The sequence below is a fragment of the Tribolium madens genome, unplaced genomic scaffold (assembly GCF_015345945.1).
Source record: "Tribolium madens isolate multiple individuals breed KSU strain unplaced genomic scaffold, Tmad_KSU_1.1 Scaffold_91;HRSCAF=231;Tcas5.2_LG7, whole genome shotgun sequence".
Lineage (NCBI taxonomy): Eukaryota > Metazoa > Arthropoda > Insecta > Coleoptera > Tenebrionidae > Tribolium > Tribolium madens.
This window is the reverse complement of record NW_025401063.1, coordinates 17,567,215-17,590,373: the sequence shown is the minus strand read 5'-3', so window position 1 is coordinate 17,590,373 and position 23,159 is coordinate 17,567,215. Positions and strand designations below refer to the sequence as shown.

General features: G+C 30.3%; 2 protein-coding genes across 3 annotated transcripts; one reads left to right on the top strand and one right to left on the bottom strand.

The window, feature by feature from the left end:
* Positions 1-1,286: 1,286 nt before the first annotated feature.
* Positions 1,287-7,610, top strand: LOC123010978 (1,5-anhydro-D-fructose reductase). The gene is made up of 5 exons (XM_044408210.1): positions 1,287-1,558; positions 4,999-5,140; positions 5,195-5,421; positions 6,903-7,150; positions 7,199-7,610. Exons 1-5 carry the CDS (start codon positions 1,382-1,384, stop codon positions 7,482-7,484), a joined length of 1,080 nt encoding a protein of 359 aa, XP_044264145.1. The 5' UTR covers positions 1,287-1,381; the 3' UTR covers positions 7,485-7,610.
* Positions 7,611-8,001: 391 nt separating this feature from the next.
* Positions 8,002-22,868, bottom strand: LOC123010979. 2 transcript variants are annotated; one of them, XM_044408211.1, is made up of 3 exons: positions 22,579-22,868; positions 15,671-15,862; positions 8,002-8,914 (listed from the first exon to the last, which is right to left on the bottom strand). In XM_044408211.1, exons 1-3 carry the CDS (start codon positions 22,595-22,597, stop codon positions 8,409-8,411), a joined length of 717 nt encoding a protein of 238 aa, XP_044264146.1. In that variant the 5' UTR covers positions 22,598-22,868; the 3' UTR covers positions 8,002-8,408. The 2 variants fall into 2 exon arrangements, with proteins under 2 accessions (XP_044264146.1, XP_044264147.1); XM_044408212.1 differs by having other exon boundaries at positions 15,671-15,859.
* Between the last annotated feature and the right edge of the window lie 291 nt (positions 22,869-23,159).

Genomic DNA, 23,159 nt, shown 5'->3' with positions numbered 1-23,159 from the left:
TAATTTGGGCCTGTGATTGTAGATAAAACGTTACATTGCAGTCGTGTGTTAGCCGCGTTTAAGAAAATTAAGAAAATTAACCCCTCGAACTGACATTCTCGAGGTTAAACATTCTTGCGTGGATAAAACGCTATCTAACACACTCTTACAATAGATAACTATATGTATAGACACCTAATAACTATCAATTTTTAACAGAAACATTAAAAAGTTTTATTGAAAATAATGGTGTTTTTTTGTCGTTGGGTTGCGGAGCCGTATGAAAAATAGTGTACATAACTCGCTGAAAAGTGTCTAACGCACTCGTGGAGCTTCTGCACCAGCACTCGGTTGACGCCTCGTGCGCTTGTCACTTTTCTTGCTCGTTATGTAATATACTATTACTTGTTATTCTATGTAAGTAAATTTTCAAGTTTTCAATTATTATAGTGGGTTTTTCTGTGACATTAGAGAAAATTTATGTATTCATTATCGTGGTTTGAGTTTTTACATAGTTTCTCCCATGCAGATAAGTTGATGAGAAAAATTTGCTTCAGAAAAATACGAATGAAATTTCAACTTTTCAATTAATTTGCATTTGTCACATTCAGCTCTCATTTTTCGTGAATCACTCATGGATGAAGGAGAAATAATAAAAGAGAAGTGGCGTTTTTACCTACCTATTATCGAATTACAATGCGACAATAAACTGTTTCGGTTGTTTGCTCATTGGTGTTTAAAAACATCCCCTGTCCACGCTATCACTAAAACGTATCTACCAGTCTAGTTTATCTGATGCTCATCTACTTTTCCACTTCTACTACCTATTAAGTAGCCCATCAGCAGTCCCAACAAACAATAATAAAAAAATGACTATTTTTAACATTCACCATTTTCTATACTAGAGATAAAGTCTATAAAATTTTAGCCTCTTTTACGAAAAACAAAATATTCCATTTCGTATGAAATAAGCAGATAAAAGTGACAACTTTTTAGTACCACTGCATGATGCTCTCCGACTACAATGTAATATTCAATCAGATAAATTCGAGTGGCGGGTCCATCTCTTTTAGCGGTTTGCAACTGTCCTCTTGAAAACCAGAAAATAAGTCGTCAATTGCATTACTTGTCTCACATCTGTCTCTAATTTACTTTGAAATTCTATAAATTATAGAAAAGAACAATTAAATGATCGATTCAAAACCTTGAAATGTGGCTGTTACTTTTCCCAGTGGAAAGCGTGGACAATGTTTGCCACCAAGTGGTAACAAGGTCATTATCCACAACCTTGATAATATACCAGAACGCTCAAGCCTTAGTTTGATGCGTTCTCTTGCTAGTGCGCATATTTATTTATTTATTTATCTTCCAAGCAAGTGTTTTCACCGGTGTTTGAGCATTTATGAGTTCTTGTTGTTTCTCTCGTGTGTCCACACTTATTAAAACTTGGGCTTTTCCGGAAATTTCAACTCGGCTTTTATATCACCGGTCAAATAGTAATTTTGCAAAAATGAGTGTGCCGACTACTACTTTAAACGGGGGATTAAAAATGCCAATGATAGGGTACGGAACTTGGCAAGTAAGTCGCTTTTATTACATTTTAACACCTAAATAAATAATACTATCAAGAATTTTTTCTAACATAGTTTATTGAACTTTTCGTATAAAGACCTCAAATCGCGGTGTGTTTGAATTTAAAATTAACTAAATATTTGAAGACTATAAATTGCCGCGACTTCAGCCGGGATTCATAACTTTTAGTAAAACCCAAAGGGCAAAGGGGAAAAAATTTCCCAGAAATTTTTTATTGGGTATTAGAATAGTTAATATGTATGCATTAATGCATTTTAATTTTTTTTCAATTATTTTTAAATATTTTTAATACATAATACTTAAAAAAATTGCCGCGGCTGGAGCCCTATTCTTGTTATACAAAATGTTTTACATATTTTAAATATCTTATTTTCGAAAACTTTTGAAAATATTTAGTTATCATTATTTTAAATCATATAATTTTTCAACAACAATTATCATGTATTTAAACAACAAAAGAGTCGACACCATGCAAATTTATCTGTTCTAATCACTAACTAATAAAAAAATTTAACAATAATTGAGGTCAGAAGCCAAGAAGTCAAAATATTAAAATGCAAATTAAGAGATATTTTAATATAAACATTTTTTCCTTCATAAAAAATATTGTAAGGAACCTTAAAATATTTAGTTTTTCTTACAGCAGTAAACTCAATATTGAAAAGAAAACGACTTAGGTTTTTGACCCCTTTCCAATTATTGCCATTTATCATTTTAAGAAGGGTGAAAACTGCAGAAGACTGCAAATTTTCAATATCTTAATATTTTGAACCTAGTTTATGTATTGCTGATTGCATTTTACAGGCGCAAACTTTGCAACACATTGTATAGAGTGTTTTAGAACACACGCTTCAGAGAAAAATTCCATGTAAGATAAGATACCAGGAACAAGGAAAAAATCTTTAAAAAATTCTATCTAAAAAAATTTAGAAATTATGATTCTATTCCTTTCTATTGAAAATTGAAAAAATTATTTTACATTTTTTTGCTGCAGGCTATTAGTAGAGGAAACAAGGAAGCTGTTTAAGTTTTGATAGATCTTATAACTAAGGCACGGATTATATGCACGGAAAATTAAATATGCGCATATATTTGCATTTATTTTCAAAAAAATATGCACGGGATATTAAGAAATATGCTACAATATATGCCAAATATGCATCTATAAGCAAAACTTTTAACAAAGGATAGATAAATTTTTATCCTCGAATAGAGTTAATTAAACTTTGCATCTTGAACTGGACACGATGAGCGAAAGTGAACAAATAAATTAGTTTTGCCTCAGACAAGCCATTTTAATAACCTAGTAATTCACCTTTTCTAAGAAATCTACTTTTCACTTTAAAATATTTCGCTAAAATTCACTTGCAGGCAACTACTTATTCGAATGGAGGGATTATAGCCATACCGCGTAAATGAAAAGGAACCAAATGTTTTATGCTTAAACTATTTATGTTTGTAATAACTAATTAATGAATGATAAAGTACTATAAAAATGTGATGTCTTATCAAGAATAAAATTTTTCAAAATTTTCTTTTGTTTGTAAGTTCACAATTTTTTTTTAAATGACCACCCACTTATAAAACATTCTTTTCGTTAAGGTTATGATCTAAAAATTACAACTATCTACTTTATATTATTTTTTTTTAGTATTTTTTTACATACATTCCAATTTTACCAAAAAAAATCGCATAATTCAAAAACAAAATAATTTTTTTTTCTCAAAATACGATCACATTTTTATATTATTTTAATTTAAATTAAGTATTATTTTTTACAGGCAAATGATTTAAAAAAAACGCTTAGTTCCATACTTTATATTCACCCTGTATAAAACGAATTCAAAAAGGAAACACGCAGCAGAATACTAATTTTTTGAGTCCGGCTTACGAATTACCGGTTGTTTTCTCTTTAACACATTTTGTAATCGGGTCTCTTTTCTTAAACTGTCTAATTGAACTGAAGTTTTTAATCAGAAATTTGTGATTTGAAGAAAATATGCACAAATATGCAATATTTCTTAAAATATGCACGAAGTTGCCAAAATATGCAAAATATGCATTTTTTAATTGGCCTATTTTAATCAAAAAACATTAGATATGCATAGAAAACTTATAATTTTGTTGATATACTTACCTCTTAATAACACATATGCATTTTGCATATAATCCGAGCCTTATTTACAACAAATTTAATTAAGGTTTAAAAAGAAGAATACCAGAGTAAGTAGCAATTAAAAAAACTTTGTGGTTAGAAAAACTACAAAATTAATTTAAAGTTTTCAAAATTTAAAAAAAAAACATTTTTTTTACATTTGTTTTTGAGAATTTTTGAAAAACCGTGTTTTGTATTTAAAATAGACATTCTTTTAAAATAATAAGAGACTATTTTTTGTCTTTGGAACTTTTTTTTAATTCTTTTTAAGGTAGGTGGAAGTAATTTTAATTTTTTATTTATGTAGGAACTTATTTTTCTTAGCCAATTTCAAATTTTTTATTGCAAATCTCCTCCTTCTGACTCTTTTGAGTATCTCGTGACAAATCTATCTGCAAAATGGCAACATCGCAACCGCATTTTTTAAGATAAAATAGATCGTATAGCTATGGTTCTGTGTTTGAACTGGACCCATGGAAGTAGTATTAACTTTTACACAGGTGTCCGGAAAGTCACGCACCTCCGTGGCACTGTATCATCGGGCAATGCCTTAGACAACAAGAAATATGTTAAAAAAATCTTTTTAGAAAAATTACGAAGTTATAAGAGTTTAAATTAATTAAATTAAATTAATTTAAACAACAAGATTATCACTATTATCAGTAAATTAAATAGATATAATAAGATGTCAAACGTCAAAAAATATATGTCAAAATTTTTTGACAGATAGAATTTTTTTTGAGTACTCTGGGGGACTACACAATTACTCCATTTCAAGAGGTGCGCGAATTTCCGGACATCCTGTATTAACTATACTAAATCCTTGACTGACCCTACTGATAAATTTAGAGCAAGGAACTACACTCTAATTAAATGAATTATATCTAAACCAAAAATAGAAAACCTTTTTTACTGTTTTTTTTTTTTTTTTGTTAAAACAATACTTTTGTAATTTTTTGTTTAATTGTAAATCAATTATTTATTTAAATATAATAAACTTTAATAAATATAATAATATTCCAATCAATGCGTTCGTTAATAATAATATGAAATAAAATACCTCTGTCCTTGCTATAATGTTTTTTTGGGTAATACCAGTCATTCCGTAAAATTAATTTGCAGGCGATGCAAAAAATTGAAGGCAACATGATAAATAATTAACTAAATCTGTTGCATTCAATACCATATTTTGTAACAACGAGGTGCAATGGTGCAATAATGTTCATACTTTCTGAAAATCCGTAAAAATTAAACGTCTATCTCATTTCAAGGCAAAAGATGAAGAACTGGAGCAAGCTTTCGAAGCCGCCCTCGAAGCCGGATATCGGCATATCGACACAGCTCATGTCTATGAAAATGAAAAAGTTATCGGCAAAGTTCTAAACCGGTGGTTCTCCTCCGGCAAACTAACCCGTAATGCAACGTATTTATTAGCAAAGTCATAATCAAATTGACTCCGATTTGCAGGCAAAGATATCTTTCTCGTCACTAAACTACCCCCTGGGGGCAACCGGCCGGAAGCTGTTTCCAAGTACATCAAACGGTCTCTCAACTTACTCCAAGTTCAATATCTGGATTTATATTTGATCCATGTTCCGTTTGCTTTCAAGGACGTCGAAGGTGACCTACATCCCATGACTCCTGATGGACGCATCGACATAGACCCCAGCACAGACCACGTGGCATTATGGAAGGTGCATTCCTTATCGATTTAACATTTTCTAATCACTGTCAAGGCCAGGGCCGCAGCTAGAGGTTTTGACGCCCGCGTGCACATTTGAATTTGACGCCCCTTGTTAATTTGTTAAGAAAATATGGGTATACTTATTTTATTACATAGGTATGATACCTAAAAATATACAGGGCTTTCATTTCAAAAGGATCCAGTCTCAATAACTTTTGACATTGAGTAAATGTATTTTCAAGCAAAAACAAGTCGATTATGATCCCGAGGGGGAAGTTGAAAACCAACATTAGTTATTTTGTATTTTCCTCACTTTCATACTTGCAAACTCTGTAACCAGCTCCTTTATATCTAAATTATCAAACAGCTCTTGTTCAATTGCAATAATAGATAAGTTGCACCATGGTGAATCTTAAATGATTTTTAATTTAGAAAAAATCTTTCGCCAGACGAAACTGAAACTGGTAAGGAATGTAAAATTCTTAATGTAATTGCTGTATTAGGAAAAGTAGAAATTAAATTATTTTCAAAAAGATATTGTACAATATTTGAAGGTTCTTGCATAGTTTGTTCGATGAAATGTATTTTTAAAGCTTTAAAAGCCTTTGAAATTTTTTAATAATTCTTCTTCGGAAGAATTAAACATATTGTCAATAAATCCAAATGTATCATTAAATGCATTTAGTTTTTCAAAATTATTATTTAAAGAAGACAAAACTTGATTCAAAATCCTGTAGAAAAGTTAGTTTTGAAATTATTTTTTGCATCTAGCACAACTTCGTCTTGATGTTCGTAATCAAAGAGTTTTGGCTTGCCTTTTGGGCGTACAGTTTGCATCATCGGAAAATTTGGTTCTACGTTAAGTTCGTCAGCTTCAGTCATTACATTTTCGAAGCTTTTATCTAAACCTATAATTAAAATAAGATTAAATTTTTTTAAAAATTATACCAAGATATTTGTTTAATTGTAATACTTCCACAAAAATCACTAGTTTAAAAACAAATTTTCGACCACCACTAAGCACAAATCCACTAAGTAATAAAGCAAACAAATGAAAGGAAATAGGAAATTGGATGCGATCTTAGTATGTGTATTTTTTTAACCCAAAAGTTCTAGGAAACTATATAAAATTTGTTTTATTCAGAAGTCTAGATTCAGTGAACTTGGCACCTTTATTAGGGTTCGAATATTGTAAGATGCACACCTTGAGTCATTTAGATCCAACAAGCCGTTTGAATGGCTCACGGTGTACATCTTACAGTGTTCGAACTCTAATCTCTATAACAGGAAACGGCCACATGACTAGTTTTTTCACATAACGTTTTGTTTTTTTTTGTTTGGTTGTATTTCTCTTGCAGTTTTTTTTTGTTCACTGCGAAATTCAAAATGTCTTATTTAATAAAATTTTGTTACCTCGCACGCCTTGCACCCCCGCTTGTGGCGGCCCTGGTCAAGGCTGCAATCGCGTACACTAACTGCAATTATCCTCAGGCGATGGAAGCCCAAATCGACGCCGGACTTACAAAATCCATCGGACTTTCAAACTTCAACCAAAAGCAAGTCCAGCGAGTTTTGCAAAACTGTCGCATCCCTCCCTGCAACCTCCAAGTTGAACTCCACGCTTATTTGCAACAGAAAGACTTGGTCGAGTTTTGCAAAGCGAACAAAATCGTTGTGACGGCTTACTCGCCTTTGGGGTCGCCGGGACTGGCGAAATTTATGGCGCAATTTGGACACAAGTAATAACTTTTAATCGATACTTCTGAACTGATTTAACTTTTTTTCAGGATTGATTTGCCGGATATTCTGAATAATCCGGTAGTTAAGGCCATTGCAGCCAAACACAAGAAAAGTGAAGCCCAAATTGTGTTGCGCCATGCAGTCCAGAAGGGAATTGTTGTGATTCCCAAAAGCACCAATCCGAAACGACTTCGAGAAAATATCGATATTTTTGGATTCGAACTGGATCAGGAGGACATGAGTCAGTTGAATAATCTGGATCAGGGAATTAGGATTCTGAATTTTGCTGCTTTTAAAGGGATTGAGGAACACCCAGAGTACCCTTTTAAATAACCCTCCACTTTGTAAAAAAATTATTGTATTTTATAAGGATATGACGTACAGATAGAACACGAAATTATTATTCGTTGTATTTTGGTGTTTAAACTATATCTTAATAAAATTTATTGTTTTAATGCACCTAATTGACTTTTTGCGACTATATGATATGCAATTTAGTAAGAAATTTTAAAATTTGAAGCGTTGCTGTCTTTTAAACAGATCAGCGTTATAAAATTGCTAGAAAAGAACAATGACACTTTTTACAAAACGTAAAAAGTGGCTTGAATAAGAGGGCAGTCGAATTGGGTGAGTACATTTTAAATCAAACAAATTTTATCACTAGCCCCTGACTCTGAAATTAGGTTGGAAACACTGAATAAACTGAAACAAAAGATATTATCGTATCAACAAGAAATTACTCCCTAGGATTTAGGAATATTCGTGAATAGGTTGCCATAAATTTGGTTAGGTTGGTTTGTGGTGACAAATTGATAGTTGACAGAGGTTGACAGAAAACATCAACCGTCAACAAGGGGTAACCAACTCTAGGCATTGAAAATTACTTCTGAAAATTCTAGTTACAAACAACATGAAAAAAGTAATTTTCCTAGAAATTCAAATGATAGGTGGTAATTTCTTGTTGACAAATCTGTAAATAAGAGATTTGTGGCAACACTGGTGATGTTAGGTTGTTCCAGGTGATGCTATGTTAGCTGCCTCCCGTTGAAAATGAATGACAATTGATAATAAAATTGTGACATTTATTTCTGATGGTCAGTGTTGCCAAATAGCAATTTCTAATCTATGGCAACTTCTTAAGTTGCCAACTTAATTTCATAGTTACAGGCCACTTTTTGTCTTGTTTTTAACAATTTTAGAATTTCTTTGTGTTCGACTGCCCCAATAACAGCATTGTGTAACAATAACAAGGGTGTCTTAGATCCTACTCTCTTTAACCGAGCAATCATTAGCCACCTCCCTCGTTTCGGAAGTGGACTCATCACACTCCTCCATCCCAATCCTCACACTTTGCTCGTCCAACTCCTTATTAAGATTGTTTTCATTATTCACATCCGTGTCCACTTCGCACATTTCGATGCTTTCCGGTTCCTGCAGTCTTCTTTGTGTCCTAAACATTAAACTAACTTCACTATACGACGGCGGAAGATCGGATTTGTCCCCGAAGATGTCCTCGTAGGCCGGTGGCGAGAACCCCAAGGAAGTGGGCGAAAGCCCTTTGCTGGTCGTTTCCGAATCCAGGATGCTGGGAGTGCTTCCGGTTTGGTATCGTTGAGACCGTATCAGATTTGCACTCAGTTCCATAAAATCGATGCCAGTGTGGTCGGCTTGGAGCTGGGCGAAAACAGCGCGGTCCACCACCAACATCCTGCCGTACGGCAGCAGGATTATTGTTGGCGTCGCTGATTCTCCTGCGGCGCTAGCTGCAACCACACAATTTTTAATAGTCACAAAAATGAAAAAAAAAATTGCTTATTGTTTGAATTCACATGATATTCAAATTTTCTTTATCACATACAGCTTAGTTCAGGACTCGCGCTCCCTCAAAAAAAAAACGCTAAGTAAACATGGAAAAAAATATTAAAAAAAAATCTATCTACAGGGTGTCCCAGAAAAAGTGTAGGTGCTGTTAACCACCTTTTCTGCTACGTTAGCTAATACTAATATTGAAAGAAAAAATGTTTAGGGTCCAAAAACGTTTGAGTTATAAAGGCTTGAAACTGACCAATTATGAAAGCCTCGGTCATACCTTGCTGCTACCTATTTTTTGATCGCTAGGAAACAGAAGAAGAATAGGGTGATGCAAAGCCATGAATATTCATCTGGTCTACTGTAAATTAGTAACGTCATTCATGGCATTTGACAAGTCAATTTCAATTCAAAATTTCGTCTCTAAAAGGAAAGCCTGTATGCTACGAGTGGCTACGAAGTATTCAAATTGTTCAAGCAACACATTTAAAAGTAATGCAATATGTTGGAAAGTTTGGACACAACTTCTGCAAAATGGTTTTAATAACTATTGAAAATTGAAACGAAAGAGGGTGAAGAAGTAGGTTTGCATCTTGGAGAAGAATCTTATGAAACTATTTGAGTTCTTTATTAGACCTAATGGCCCTTTCAATGTAGTACCTATAGTGTAGTTATTATGTCTTAATGACACGATGGTAAAGTTTTCCCAGTTTGGTAAGGTTATGGCCCCCAATAAAAATAACAATGAGAAGATTACTTCCGAAGTTACATCACAATAGCTCTAATTGTAACAATGTTATGTGGAAAATTTTAAAGCAATGAGGACGAATTTAGTGTCTTTTGGGCAAATAAACTAACAATATTTTTTAACATAAGCAACCAAGAACTTTTTATTAATAGCTCGAATAAATAAAAAAAGAACTGAAAACAAACAAAATAAAACCAACAGAACAATAAATAAACGTAAAAGAAGTTGTTCAAAATGACCACCATGCATTTCTATACTATACTGCCTCGTTGCCTCATTGGCATTTCTATTGCATTCGCCGTACATAATTACCATTTCAAGGTTTTCATTAGGAGCAAACATTTTCACCAACACTATTTAGACCACGATAATGAAAAAAATAATGGACAAATACAAGTGAAGTTTCTCGTGACAATTTATGTGACACTGACCCTTCACTAGTTGACCAGATATTTTTTCAAAGAAACCCAAACTTTCAATTTTTGCATTTAACTTGGCAACGTAACTTATACCTAAGAAATTAATTAGAAAATCCCTCACGATTGGCCAATTTAAAATGTTAATCATTTAAACTCTATTTGAGATCGACATTATTTTCTTTCAAATACGCCATTATACTTCGCAGAAGAATCTGCAATCTTCGGCTCCTACACTTTTTCTGAGACACCCTGTATAGGTAAGAATTTCGAAACTATGGGTATTCAAAATTTTCACTTTGACCCTACTTATTTCTGTTGGAAAAATAATTTTACATATCTTTTTGCTGCAGGCTATTACAAAGAAAATTGTAACTATGTTTAACGTTATTTGTGGTTTTTATTGGCACAGTTTTTGTACCTTTACTCAATAATTATAAAAAAAAAACATATATGGGGTGTTTTATAAATAGACCAAAAACGGAAAATGCCAAGTAAAATAAGATATCAGGAACATGAAAAAAATTCTATCTATAAAAATTTCGACGTTATGAGAGTTTAAATTTTGCATTTTGACTCCATTTATTTCTGTTGGAAAAATAATTTTACATGTTCTTTTGCTACAGACTGTTAGAAGAGGAAACAAAGAAGCTGTATCCTGAATTGTTACTTTGTTTATCATTATTTGTAGCTTTTGTTGACAAAGTTTTTGTACACCCGGGGAAAAAAGTATTTACCAGTCTAACTTTGTACTCGGACTGCGCTTTGTCGCAATAGCGTTTCAGACTAACTAGTTGGAGAGCAGGTAATATGTCGAAAAACCCTTAGTTAGGAAGTTGGTTCGGACCCCAAAAATGTCTTTTTGTGAAAATTACTCCAATGAGCATAGATTATAACGTAAACATTAAATTGTGATTATAATAAACAAGCTTGCTCAAATTATCAAATTACAAATACGTAAATTTATTTAAGAAATGTATTTTGCAAGTATACAGTATGTTCCCGGATTAAGTTTACAAGAGGAAAAAAAAATTACCTTTGATTTAACGCTAAAACTGAAAAAGGAAAAACATTTTTTGGTTGACTTAACTTTTAAGGTTCTTTATCTACAGCTTTCAAAAATCAATATTGTAGGACTAGTTTTAAATGCCAGAATTTTTTAATAAACTGTCAATTTTGCCAATATTTCTATCAAGTTATTTCTTTATAATCAAAATTCTGAACTTAATAAAACAATTTATAATAGCCAGTCAAAAGGAAACAAATTTTTACCTTTGATTGTACGCCAAAAAAGCAAAGGAAATACTTTTTTTTCTATAGCAGATGTTAAACTATTTCTTTAAAAACTCTTTTGAGGAGATGAAGTAACACTTTAACAGCAATGATTGTTTTTGCTTGATTATTCTGACTCAGTGGAAAGAAAAGTTACTTTTTTTCTTACTTTTGGACTTGTAATAATAATCTTTCTTTGCTTTTCAAGTCCCATCACATTGGCGATTTTATTTTTTTGACAACGATGTCACTTTGACAATTAATTAATTAATTTAATGATTGTTTTTGTTAAAAATGACTGTTTTTTTAGAAGCTGTTTTTTGACTTGCCATTTATTAAAATTATGTTTTTTCCAAGCATTTTTGTTATTTAACTTGGGTTACCCCATATGTCAAAACGACATCGTTGTCAAAAAAATGTGGGATTTAAAACGCAGAGAAAAAATTACACTAGTTTAGACGATTTTTATACCTTAGCTGAAAGTTAATTTCTTATACAGGGTGATTCAGCTTAAATCACCCATTAGACCCCTCTTGGCAGACAACCTATAATACACAAAGCAATTATTTCTTGATTCATATTCGAATTTTGAAAGTTTCATGAATCGAAAAATATCGTTCTTTGATTCTCGATGTTTTGAAAATTTAATTTTAAATAAAGGAATAAGTGCATAATGTATTATATGTTGTCTGCCAAGAGGTCAAGTGGGTCATTTAAGCTGAATCACCCTGTAGATTTTGAGGTACTGAGTTAAAAAAATAAATAAAAAAGTCCACCACGTTACGTTTAAGAAATATGTGATTAGCAAAAATACAAGAACCGCCAAAAAACATAGTAAAAGTGAGTTAGTTATTTTACTTGGTTTTATTATACTATTTGGATCAGTTTTCTTTATAACAATCCAACAGTAATCTACTAACACATTTTCATCCCAAAAACCTTTGTGTCGATCTTTGAAAACCCTTCAGATCTTGATGAAAACGCTCTACTTGTATGTCATTCATCCTAAATTGTAGAAAAAAAGTCCAAATGCGAGTGAAATGTTTTTAAGACCTATTTAGACCCATATAGTAATAATGTTGCAATAATTCAGCAACAATTTGAATTTAAATAAATTTTAAATCGGAGGCATTTGTGCAGAAAGTAGAAAAATTATCGTCTGTAACCAAAAAAGTGTGACGTGATAGAAAAATTTAACAATTATTTTTGTTTAATTAAAGGTAAGTTAACATAAAAATAATAATTCGTTTAAAGGTCGTATTGTTTGTAAACTATAGTGTTATTTGTTATTAGAAGCTCAAAATCAAGAGAAAAATTAAATTTTCTTTCCAATGAGTGAAAATAATGAACTTTTAAAATTACAGAGTTACTGGTTTCAGGTGAAGCAAAAAATGTTTTTCTTTTGCAGTGTTAGCGTAAAATAAAAAAATCCGGGGACATACTGTATAATATTAGTTATTATTATTATTATTATTATGGCATTAAATTTTATGTTACTTGGCATTTTTTTCCAGAACGCGAGTTTTGAACCATGCTGTATACATGCTCATTTTTAAATTATAAAAATATTTTTTTTATTTTTTCAACAAGTGCACAATTTTACTTTTTCGCAAGAACGGGACTAAATTATACTGGGGTTATTTATAAATGGTTTTACTGACGGATCGCTTCACTAATCGGATTTTTGCGGCAATAACGATAAAACAAGCAAACATTTCAAAGTTAATTGGTTAAGGTTTACGTTTTAGAAAAAAACATTTCATTTGCGTTAAGTAAGTATATTGAAATTTGGGTTAATCCAAATAAATTTAGTTGGTACGAATTAGTAGAAAAGTTAATTGGTTTAAAAACACCGATTTTACCTGTTCCTTGTTTTTGTTTGTTTCTGAAATAACTTTAAACTCATCCCTGCGTCTATATCTTCTGGTATATACTGAAATTTGTAATGTTATCTGCTATTAGAAAGAAATTGCTGTTTTCATGTGTAAACTTTACTATTAAATTTATTTTATGAGCAAAGGCATAATGCTAATGGATACAGAATACAATATTGAGATGCAGTAATTGAAACCATTCTATTTTGGAGATGTTTAGAAATTAATAGCTCTCAGTTTGGTAACGACGCGTTATTATTACATGAAGATTTTACCGAGATTACAGCTTGCATAATAATGATGGCTTAAATTATTTGTACGTATAATAATTGAGGAAGTAACAATTTTGAGATAATCAATACGACTGTTTGGGGTAAAATTATCTAATTCTATTGAAGAATTTTACTTATAAAAAATGTATCTCTCTTTAATCCAAAATATTTTTCATTCATTATTGCAGGGTCTTCCTTATCTTGGAATTTCGAAAAAGTTTCTATGCAGAAATTCTCCCTACGGAGAGCTCCTTACAAAAAAACCTACTACAATAATAGTTATTTACTATACAAGACGATAAAGAAATTGTTTATCTACGAGTGAAAAGGTTAAGTTTACGAGTGACGAAGTCACGAGTGGACTTTCTTCACGAGTAGATAAAAATTACTTTGTTTCACTAGACGATAAAAGTCTTATCTACTGAAATTAGTTGATTAAAGCACTCTTTAACATTGAGTACAAAATACATGAAGTTATTTTTAAGTACACATCAAGATATTTCAGAAGTGAGTAAGCATATAAAATCTTAAGTTTTTAAATAAAACATCCCATGTTTTTTTGTATTTTTGATAAAACTTTTAATGCTGTTGTTTTTATAAGAAGGTAAACTTTCGTTGGGCGTGTTGCTTATTTTGTTATATAATTTGAATTCTTTGAAAAATACACATTATTTTTAAAAATTGTTACACTAAAACTAAGAGCATTATCATTATGACCTTACTATTATTAATATTGTTAATTGGACCCTATTATTTTATTTGTTTTGTTACCTATTTGTTTTACTTTTGTGAGATATTAAAAAAAATGTGTGGATCGAATTGGTGTTGGCTGTTTTTTATTCTGCCAAATAATTTTGGTTTTTATCATCATTTCCATAATTCCCGTAATAATTAATTGTATTATGTTTTATTAGCTATAATGAAACGATTTTTAGATACTTTCTCCTATAAAAACACGGGTGTAAAAGTAGCTGCAAAATTTTCACGAAAAGAACTCATAAAGACAGATTTAGAACAAAACTTTGGAATAAAACTTTCCTCTTTCTGAATTCGTGCACGTCTCAAACCGTATTAAGCAGAATTCATTAAAGAATAAAAGAAAACTAATTAGGGGACAAATTTGTTGCTAATTTTGTTACACTAAATTTTTGTTATTTACTTGTGTACAGAATGCTCCCAAAAATCGCCATCCTAAATGTGTTTAAATCAAATATTTGGACTTTCTCAACAAAATTAAAAAGTGTCCGTTAAAACTATCACATTTTAAGAATTTTCAATAGAATTTTGTACCGACCCTACCTACAAATTTTGAAGTGGCATCACTGCTTGGCTAAAATTAAAACAAAGTGTTACTAGAATGTTAAGAATTTAAAAAAAACATTTTTTGTTGGCAATGTTCTCTATGCGAAACTAAAAGACAAAATCGTTTTTGTTGTTTTCTAATCGAAAAATCACGTACTTAAAACTTAAATAAATAAATTAGTTATGGCAGTTGCTCGTTAATTAAAACAGATGTTTAACAAATTATCTTAGCGTGAAAAATCCATAAAATTAATGATTGATAAACAAAAATTATGACATGTATGCAAACAGTGCATTTTTATTAATCATTAAAAATATAGTTGCACTACTTTGTAACTAAACTGAAACAAAAATATTTTTTAAGAAACAATGGGACATCGTACTCGTAAAAATGTCATCTTTATGTTATTTCATCACATCATTAATGCATCGTAAGTTAAGACGTTTTAAGAGAATTAGTTTTGGCAATTGCACAAAACATAAAGTAAATGAAAAATGGCATATGTGAATGATTGCAAAACATTTAAAGTTTTATGTTTTAGTGGAAAAACTACTTTAAGTCATAAACAACACGAATCATATGGAGTTTTCACGTTGTAAACTTGGTTTTAACGAAGTAAAATTACCCCAAACTCAGTCCAAATTGTTCGAAGATTTGCAAATGCTAGTAACTAGGAAGAAATAAATTTTCACTAGAAATATTATCTGTCTTAGGTTTGTTTACAGCAATCTAATTTATAGTGCAGTAAATATGTCTTACATTTGGCACATTTTTGTCTCAAATTAAATTATAAATTAAGGAAGTGAAAATGAAAATTGTATTTACCATTGTCTATATCTGGATCATCCATGACACAGGTACGAAAAACATATTTTTTACACAAATCTCTCACACCAGGTGCAGCAAAACAGCAGAATAATATGATAATTGTCAACACTACTATCATAACAATCAAGGTTGCTACTTCCTGGTTTCTTCCGGATGAGGTTGAAGAGGATTTGTTTGCGGTGTTTACTTCTGAAACAAAAAAGGTTTTTTTAATCTTGACAAATTAAAAGCCATTCATCATAATTCTACGAGAATTATCTAACGCCAGTTGGAGTTGTGCCAGAAATTCGAATAAAAATAAATAAACAATTAATTTGTGTTAAGTTTATAAATAAAAATGCGAAAACACGAAAAATTAGACATGGAATAAATTTTGATTTTATTGTCGGATTGTCATCACCAGTCTTAAATTAAATTAGCTGAAAACATTTTTTGTAAAAATAGGAATCAACAAATGAAGTGGAAAACAAGCGAAATGTTGCTCTGCTTTAAGCTTCTCACAGTATAAGAGCTTTGCAGATTTCACTTTCACAGTTTCAGCATCGATCCTTGACCGAATTTCAGCGCCGGTTTCCGGCGCAATATTTTCCTATATAAGGTTTGCGTGTCGACTTTTGGCAATTTTCGTTTGTTTCATATGTGGAAAGCGATTTATTTTTATTGCAAAAGAGTTGAAAATAATCAAATTAATTGGCTTTGATTTGAGTTTACAACGAAAGTAATTTTATTCCATGGACGTTTTTAAGACACTTAATGTAGGAGGAAATGACAAGAAAAATTGACAAAAACAGACAGTTGGACCTGATTGCAAACTAGTTATTTCTGGAACTTAATCTGGGTAATAAAATATTTTCAATTATTTTCTTCATTCATTTTGTTCCAACACCAATTCAATAAATTGTGGATAAAAATAGTTTATTTGGTTAATTTTTTAGTGTTCTGTATTGGTTTTTATGTGGTAAAAAAATTTTGTTGTAAGAATTTATGATTTTATAATGACTTTTGATTGAAGGTTTTGAATCCAAAATAGTTTGTGTTTGTTTAATTCTTCTCGTCTATAAATAATTTCGCAAGTAATCTAGATCAATATAACAACAATGTAATGTAAAACTCTCAAAACTAAAATTGTAAGCTAGTGATGAAGTGGTTTTTGAAATTTGTAAGTTATAAAACACCTACGCTTGTGGGGAAATTATTATTTTCGCAATTGCGTGTCTTTTGGTTTGGCTCCATTACCATTAAATTTTTGATTTATGAAGTATTTATAAAATTATAAATTCTGTCAAATTAAGAAAATATAGTATTGTGTATCTTGAAAAGAAAAAGTAGGAAATCAATATCAAATAGAAGAGAAAAAGAAAATCGTTGCAAGTGACATATTTCCCAAAGCCATATTTTTCAAATGTGTATCTTTAGAAAGTTTTATTTTAAATATTTTAAATCATTATTTCTTGATTTTTTCATTTTTAGACTAAACATTACACAAACTTTTGGGGATATATAAAAAATAAAAAAAATCAAATATTTACTCTCGAAAAGTACCTAACAAGATTTTTTACACAAATAAAGTGATCGTTGCAGTATCCTAAAAAAATCTTATACAATATACCTACGACCGTTAGAATTTGTATGGCCTTAAGTAATAAATTATGTTAATACAATATGACTTAACATAATTTATTAAAATTTATCGATTTGTGGAGTTGACTTTAATATTACTTACTTTATAAATTGAATTTTTTTTGAGGCGCGTATTCTAGCGCACCTGTATTTTCTTAAAAATTTAAATTGAAATTTATTAATTATGAAATAACATAATTTCTTTTTATTAATTTCAAAACTAGTTTGAGAAATGATGAAGTAATCCGGGTATGTCCCCGGATTGAGTTTACACGAGCAAAAAAAATTTTATCTTTGATGTTACGCCAAAACTGCAAAGGTAAAACATTTTTTGCTTCACCTGAAACGAGCAAATCTGTACTTAAAACTTCATTATTCTGATTTAATGAAAAGAAAAGTTAATTTTTCTCGACTTGGAATAGTTTTTCTCTGCTTTTTAAGTCCTATCACATTGGCGGTTTTATTTATTTGACAACTATATGTCACTTTGAAAATTAATTTATTAATTAAATAATGATAGTTTTTGTTAAAAATGACTGGTTTTTATTTTAAAGCTGTTTCTTTGAGTTGCTATTTATTAAAGTTATGTTTTTCACAAACATTTTTGTTATTTAACTTGCGTAAATTCATATGTCAAAGTGACATCATTATCAAAATAATAAAACCGCCAATGTGATAGAACTTAAAAAGCAGAGAAAAATTATTTTAAGTCCCAAACCAAGAGAAAAATAAAACTTTTCTCTCTACTGGGTTAGAATAGTTAGAATAATTTAATTACAGATTTACTGGTTTCAGGTAAAAAAAAATGTTTTTCCTTTGCAGTTTTGGCGTAAAATTAAAGATATTTTTTTTAATCTTCTAAACTCAATGCGGGGACATACTGTATACTAACTACTGAAATTATGAAAACTAAAAAAATCCAAAATATGTATTTTACATCCTAATTTTGTTTTTATTAAAAAATGACACAAGACACAATGTTTTCTACAGAAGTAAATTTTTTCCCAAAATTTTCACAAATCAAACATTGGCTTCCATTTTTCCTGCAAATTTAGTGTCAAAAATTGAAAAATATACTTTTACACGTTGGTAAGTAGAGCAGGAGCTTTACTATATCATTTAATACATATTATTATGATAATCACGCTTTTTTATGCTAGGTTGTAGTTAGAAACTCGACTAAAAGTGTTCAAACTGCAATTTTCATATGATTATTTTTATTTTTTTAATGTCACCCTTTATTCTTAATTTTTTTTTCGTATTCTTTAATTTTAAATTTGTGAAATAAGTACTATTTTTTTTTTAATTTTGTTAATTTTCCAAGTGTATTGTGATTTGTTTGTTTTTAGTTTAAATCGTTCAGACATTTACTTGATTAAAAAAATACATCACAATTCTGCTTTTATCACACAACTTATTCGTTTCTTTCTCTAGAGAGAATCGGAGAAACGTCATTTTAAGAAAATAAATCATATACTGCTAACTGCAAACAATTGGCTCATAAGTATTAAGTTTGAACGTTAAAATCTTGTTCTTAGTGGGTGGTCAACGTTTGTTGTAAGCCGTTGTTTACTCAAATTTAATAGAGCAAAAATGACAAGCAGTGAATTTCTTCAAGACTCATAAATTAAAATAAGCATTGCAAGTATTTAAAGAAATGTTTTAATGAAGCTCTACCCGGGTATGGTATTTTATTATTGTTATATCTTTCTATTCTTGGCCTAAATACCCTTGGCTAATTGTTGTGCCAAAATTCTTCTACAGAATTTCTGTAGACTATTGTCTTGCATCTAAAAAAAGACGTTGCTACCGAAATAACAAAACACCGAATTGACTAATCCACTACTAAAAACGAAAACAATTAGTTCTATTACCAAAATAAACCTATAGGAAAAATAATAAATTTTTGCTGTTTCCGAGAAAAATGTTGATTAACACCGGGGTAACAAAATCGTCTTTTTACCAATAAAAATTTACCTAGACTTGATTTATATTAAGCCAGATGAATCAGTCCGATTAACAAGTTTGGCAACTAGAGTTCATAACGAAATTAATCACATTTGAACAATTGGCAAACTCCTGGAGAAATAATATACTAGACCACCTACCGAAATTCCGTCAATAATTGTTATTGTTTGCCCAACTTTGATCAAAGCTTCGCCAAAAATATTTTTGTTTTAATCAAACTGAAAACTATATAAACTTTTAACGCCCGTCTTTTATCACAAAGAAATAGAGTATGATACTTTCCAAACAGTAGTTCGAAAATAGAAAACCCCATTATGTAAATAGAGCATTATAGGTAAATATTATTAGTTCTCGAGCTAACTGAATGAAATAATACAGATGCGTTTAAAAGTCACGGACTTTGTTCATCAAATTTATAGATTTGTTAAAATAAAGCATAAAAGATAATTTAAACTGGATTTAAAAATAATCCAAATGATTGATTTTACAAACATTTCACTTTTCAAAGATTTTGATAATTGGATGTGAAATTAAAAATTATTTATGGGACAGATGTTTATCGGAAAAGAAGTGAAATTATTCGATTTTTAGAACGACGTTTAATTAACTCTTCAATCTGGAAGAGGAAATTTGTTTATGCTTTTACAAGTTCAACGTAAAATTCAGTTAGGACGTCATTGAGGTGATTTGCAACGTTATGACGTAGCAAAGATTAACAAACAATCCCATTGTTTACCTTTCTGAACCAAATATAAAACAGTAACAGCAGGACTATAAAAATAAGAGAAAAATATCTTGATCAATTCACATAATACAGAGTGATCCAGTCGAGGATCACAATTTTCTCGACTCGGTTAAGGACCCTTAAATTGACATACGAGTATACATACAAGATTTTTTCTAATTTCAAAAGTTTTAAAAATTAAAATTTTATAATAATAATATTACAACATTTGTTAAGCTAGTTTAAATTTCTGATTAAAGTGGCCTATGACTGAAAAACAGACTCAGAGGTATGAAAATCAAGTCTCATATCTAATTCAGTGTTGCCAACCTAATTTCAGGTTGACAGAAAACAAGTGTTATGTATTCTGTGTCTATATTATTCATTGTTGTCAACTTAATTTTTAAGTTACAGTCCACTTTGATCAAAAACATACCTAACATGGTATATAATTTCTGTTTTTTAAGTCATTACCAAAGTGTTTAAAGATAATTTTTACATTCTTTAAGTTCATTTCTGTGTTTTATTGCTACAAAACATAAAAAATATTTCCTTTGACATGCAATGAGAAGGTCATAAACAAATAATATTTCGTCTTGACAAACACATAAGCAATTTTTAACAAGTCACTGACAATAACATAAATAGTAAAATTAAAATAAATTAGTAATAAAAATGTCATAAAATTACAATTTAAAAAAAAACAATTTTTATACAGAACAAAATATATATTTACTCTTTCAATTAATAAATTAAATTATTCTAAAATCTGAAATTGGATGACAAAATATAAAATAATGTGTTTCAGAAAAAAAAATAGTTTCTTTTCTTGGTGTCATAATTATAAAGAAAGTTTCTCCGGTTTACACATATTATTAATAATAACATTATACTCGTAGTATTTAAAAACTGCGAAAAATAATATTAGAACATGCTTCTTCATTTGTCTACAGGGTGATTCATCTCAGCTCCGGTCTTCTGGAGTTCAGTTATTATTTAAGTGGGAATTTTGATATTTTGTAGACTTTATTTATATTCTAGAGCGCATTTCAGGAAAATATTTATGTTTATACATGGTGGCCCAAAAATGAGTTACAATACAAACATCTGTTTCTATACAGGGTGCGTCAGAACAGAGAAAAAAGCTATATAAGGTAAGATACCAGGAACATGAAAAAATGTTAAAAAAATTTTATCTATAAAAATTTCGAAGTTGAGAGTTTAAATTTTGCACTTTGACTCTAATTTATTTCTGTTGGAAAAATATTTTCTCAAGTTTTTTTGCTACAGCCTATTAGGAGAGGAAATAAGGAAGCTGTATCCTAAATTGTAAATCTGTTTAATGTTATTTACGGGTCTTATTGGCAAAATTTTTGTACCTTTATTAAATAATTGTAAAAAATATATACAAGATCATCAGTTTCATTAAAAACAGACAAAAAATGTCAAATGTCAAAAATTTTTGAAACATTTTTCCATGTTCCTCGTATCTTATCGTACTTGAAATTTTTCTCTGGGGCGCAAGTTCTGACACAGCCTGTATGTTGCGACAATTAACATTTAAAATTAAATATCTTTTAATTTTTAGAAAGAGGATGTTTTTGCCAAAAAAATCAACTTAATCCAAAAATTAAACAAAGTCGACTGATAAAAGTTTAACTTAAAAACATTGAAATTAAAAGCTACATTCAAAAATAAAAAAATAAAAACATATGGTGTTTTATTTAAAAAAAACATAAGTTTGTATTGTAACTATTTTTGGGCTACCCTGTATAAACAAAAATATTTTCCTGAAATGTACTCTAGAATATAAAGTCTACAAAATATCAAAATTCCCACTTAAATAATAGCAGCTACAGAAGAGCGAGCTGAGATGAATCACCCTGTATATTTCGACTTTTAAATGTAAAACTTCTTCAAGAGTGTTTTATCTTTATATAATTTTTTCATAATTTACATTACTAAAATAAATAAAATCAACTTAAAAATTATTGTAAAAAAACGCCAAAGTTTCTAATGTTTTAATTATGGTTATCAGTTTTATCATCTAAGATGTGCAATTTTAATGCCAATTTTATGGTCTCTGAATGTTTTTTGTCAAAACAAAAGGTGCAATATTGAAATTGAATTTCGTTGTTAGTTCAACAAAACACTAATAAATTGTACAATAAAATTTTATCACATCCTTCTGTTTTCCTGTGTAAACAGGGTAATAACAGGGAAATTGAATTGTTCCATTCCAAATTGATGTTTTCGAAAAAATAAACATGACACGTTCAATTAAATCTTGGCATAAAATCTTTCACCGATATGTAATTATCTTTTTGTACAAGTAAATCCACACATTAATTAAGATCAATGCCATAAATATTTATGAACCTTATTCAAACATGAAGTAATGAGATTCAACTCGTGGTAATATTTGCGGGTTTAAGGGAAGTTTTTTATATTATTAATTAATCGAACACAATAGACGGTGCTGGTCTATTTCAGAGCCGAGGAAAATGAGGTTTTCATGTTTATTTAAAGAGCGTAAAATAGCCGTGTATTTATAAGCCTTCACACAACATAAAAGAAAATTTCAGCCACTTACTTGTCTGTTGCGGACTCATTGTTATTTTTCACGTGTTCATTTGCATCTTGAACAAATATTTGAGTGACTTCCAACTGGCTAAAATTACACACTTGATTCGGGACTCTGCATGAGGATCATCACCAACACCTCATTTCCTTTCCTATCAAAAATTCAATCACGTCGGACTTTCCTTAAGAAAGTTGTCACCTAACTCGCATTTTAACAACTTGTGTCCAGTTTTTAATTGATGGCCAAGTCCAGAGCCGAACTCGAACGAATTTTCCGAGCGACGCACTTTCCCACAGGCGTCCAAGCATGCACTGCGGGCGCCTTTTTCCCGTTTCTAGCACGCGACGTCGTGACGTCACTCCTGCAGCCCCACTTTTCGCGGCGGCGCCGAGATAATGAAGATTAGAACAATAGCTTGTATTAAATTTATTCGAATGCTCTCGAGTGACATTAATGCTCTCATAATTAACTCAAAGAAACAAATAGAGGCGCTTTTATTGCGGGAAGTCTTTTTCAGCCCCAGGAATGGGGGCTGCTTGACCGGCGGTGTGTTTCGGAATAGAAATTGTGTAGGAAGGGCATTCCGGAAG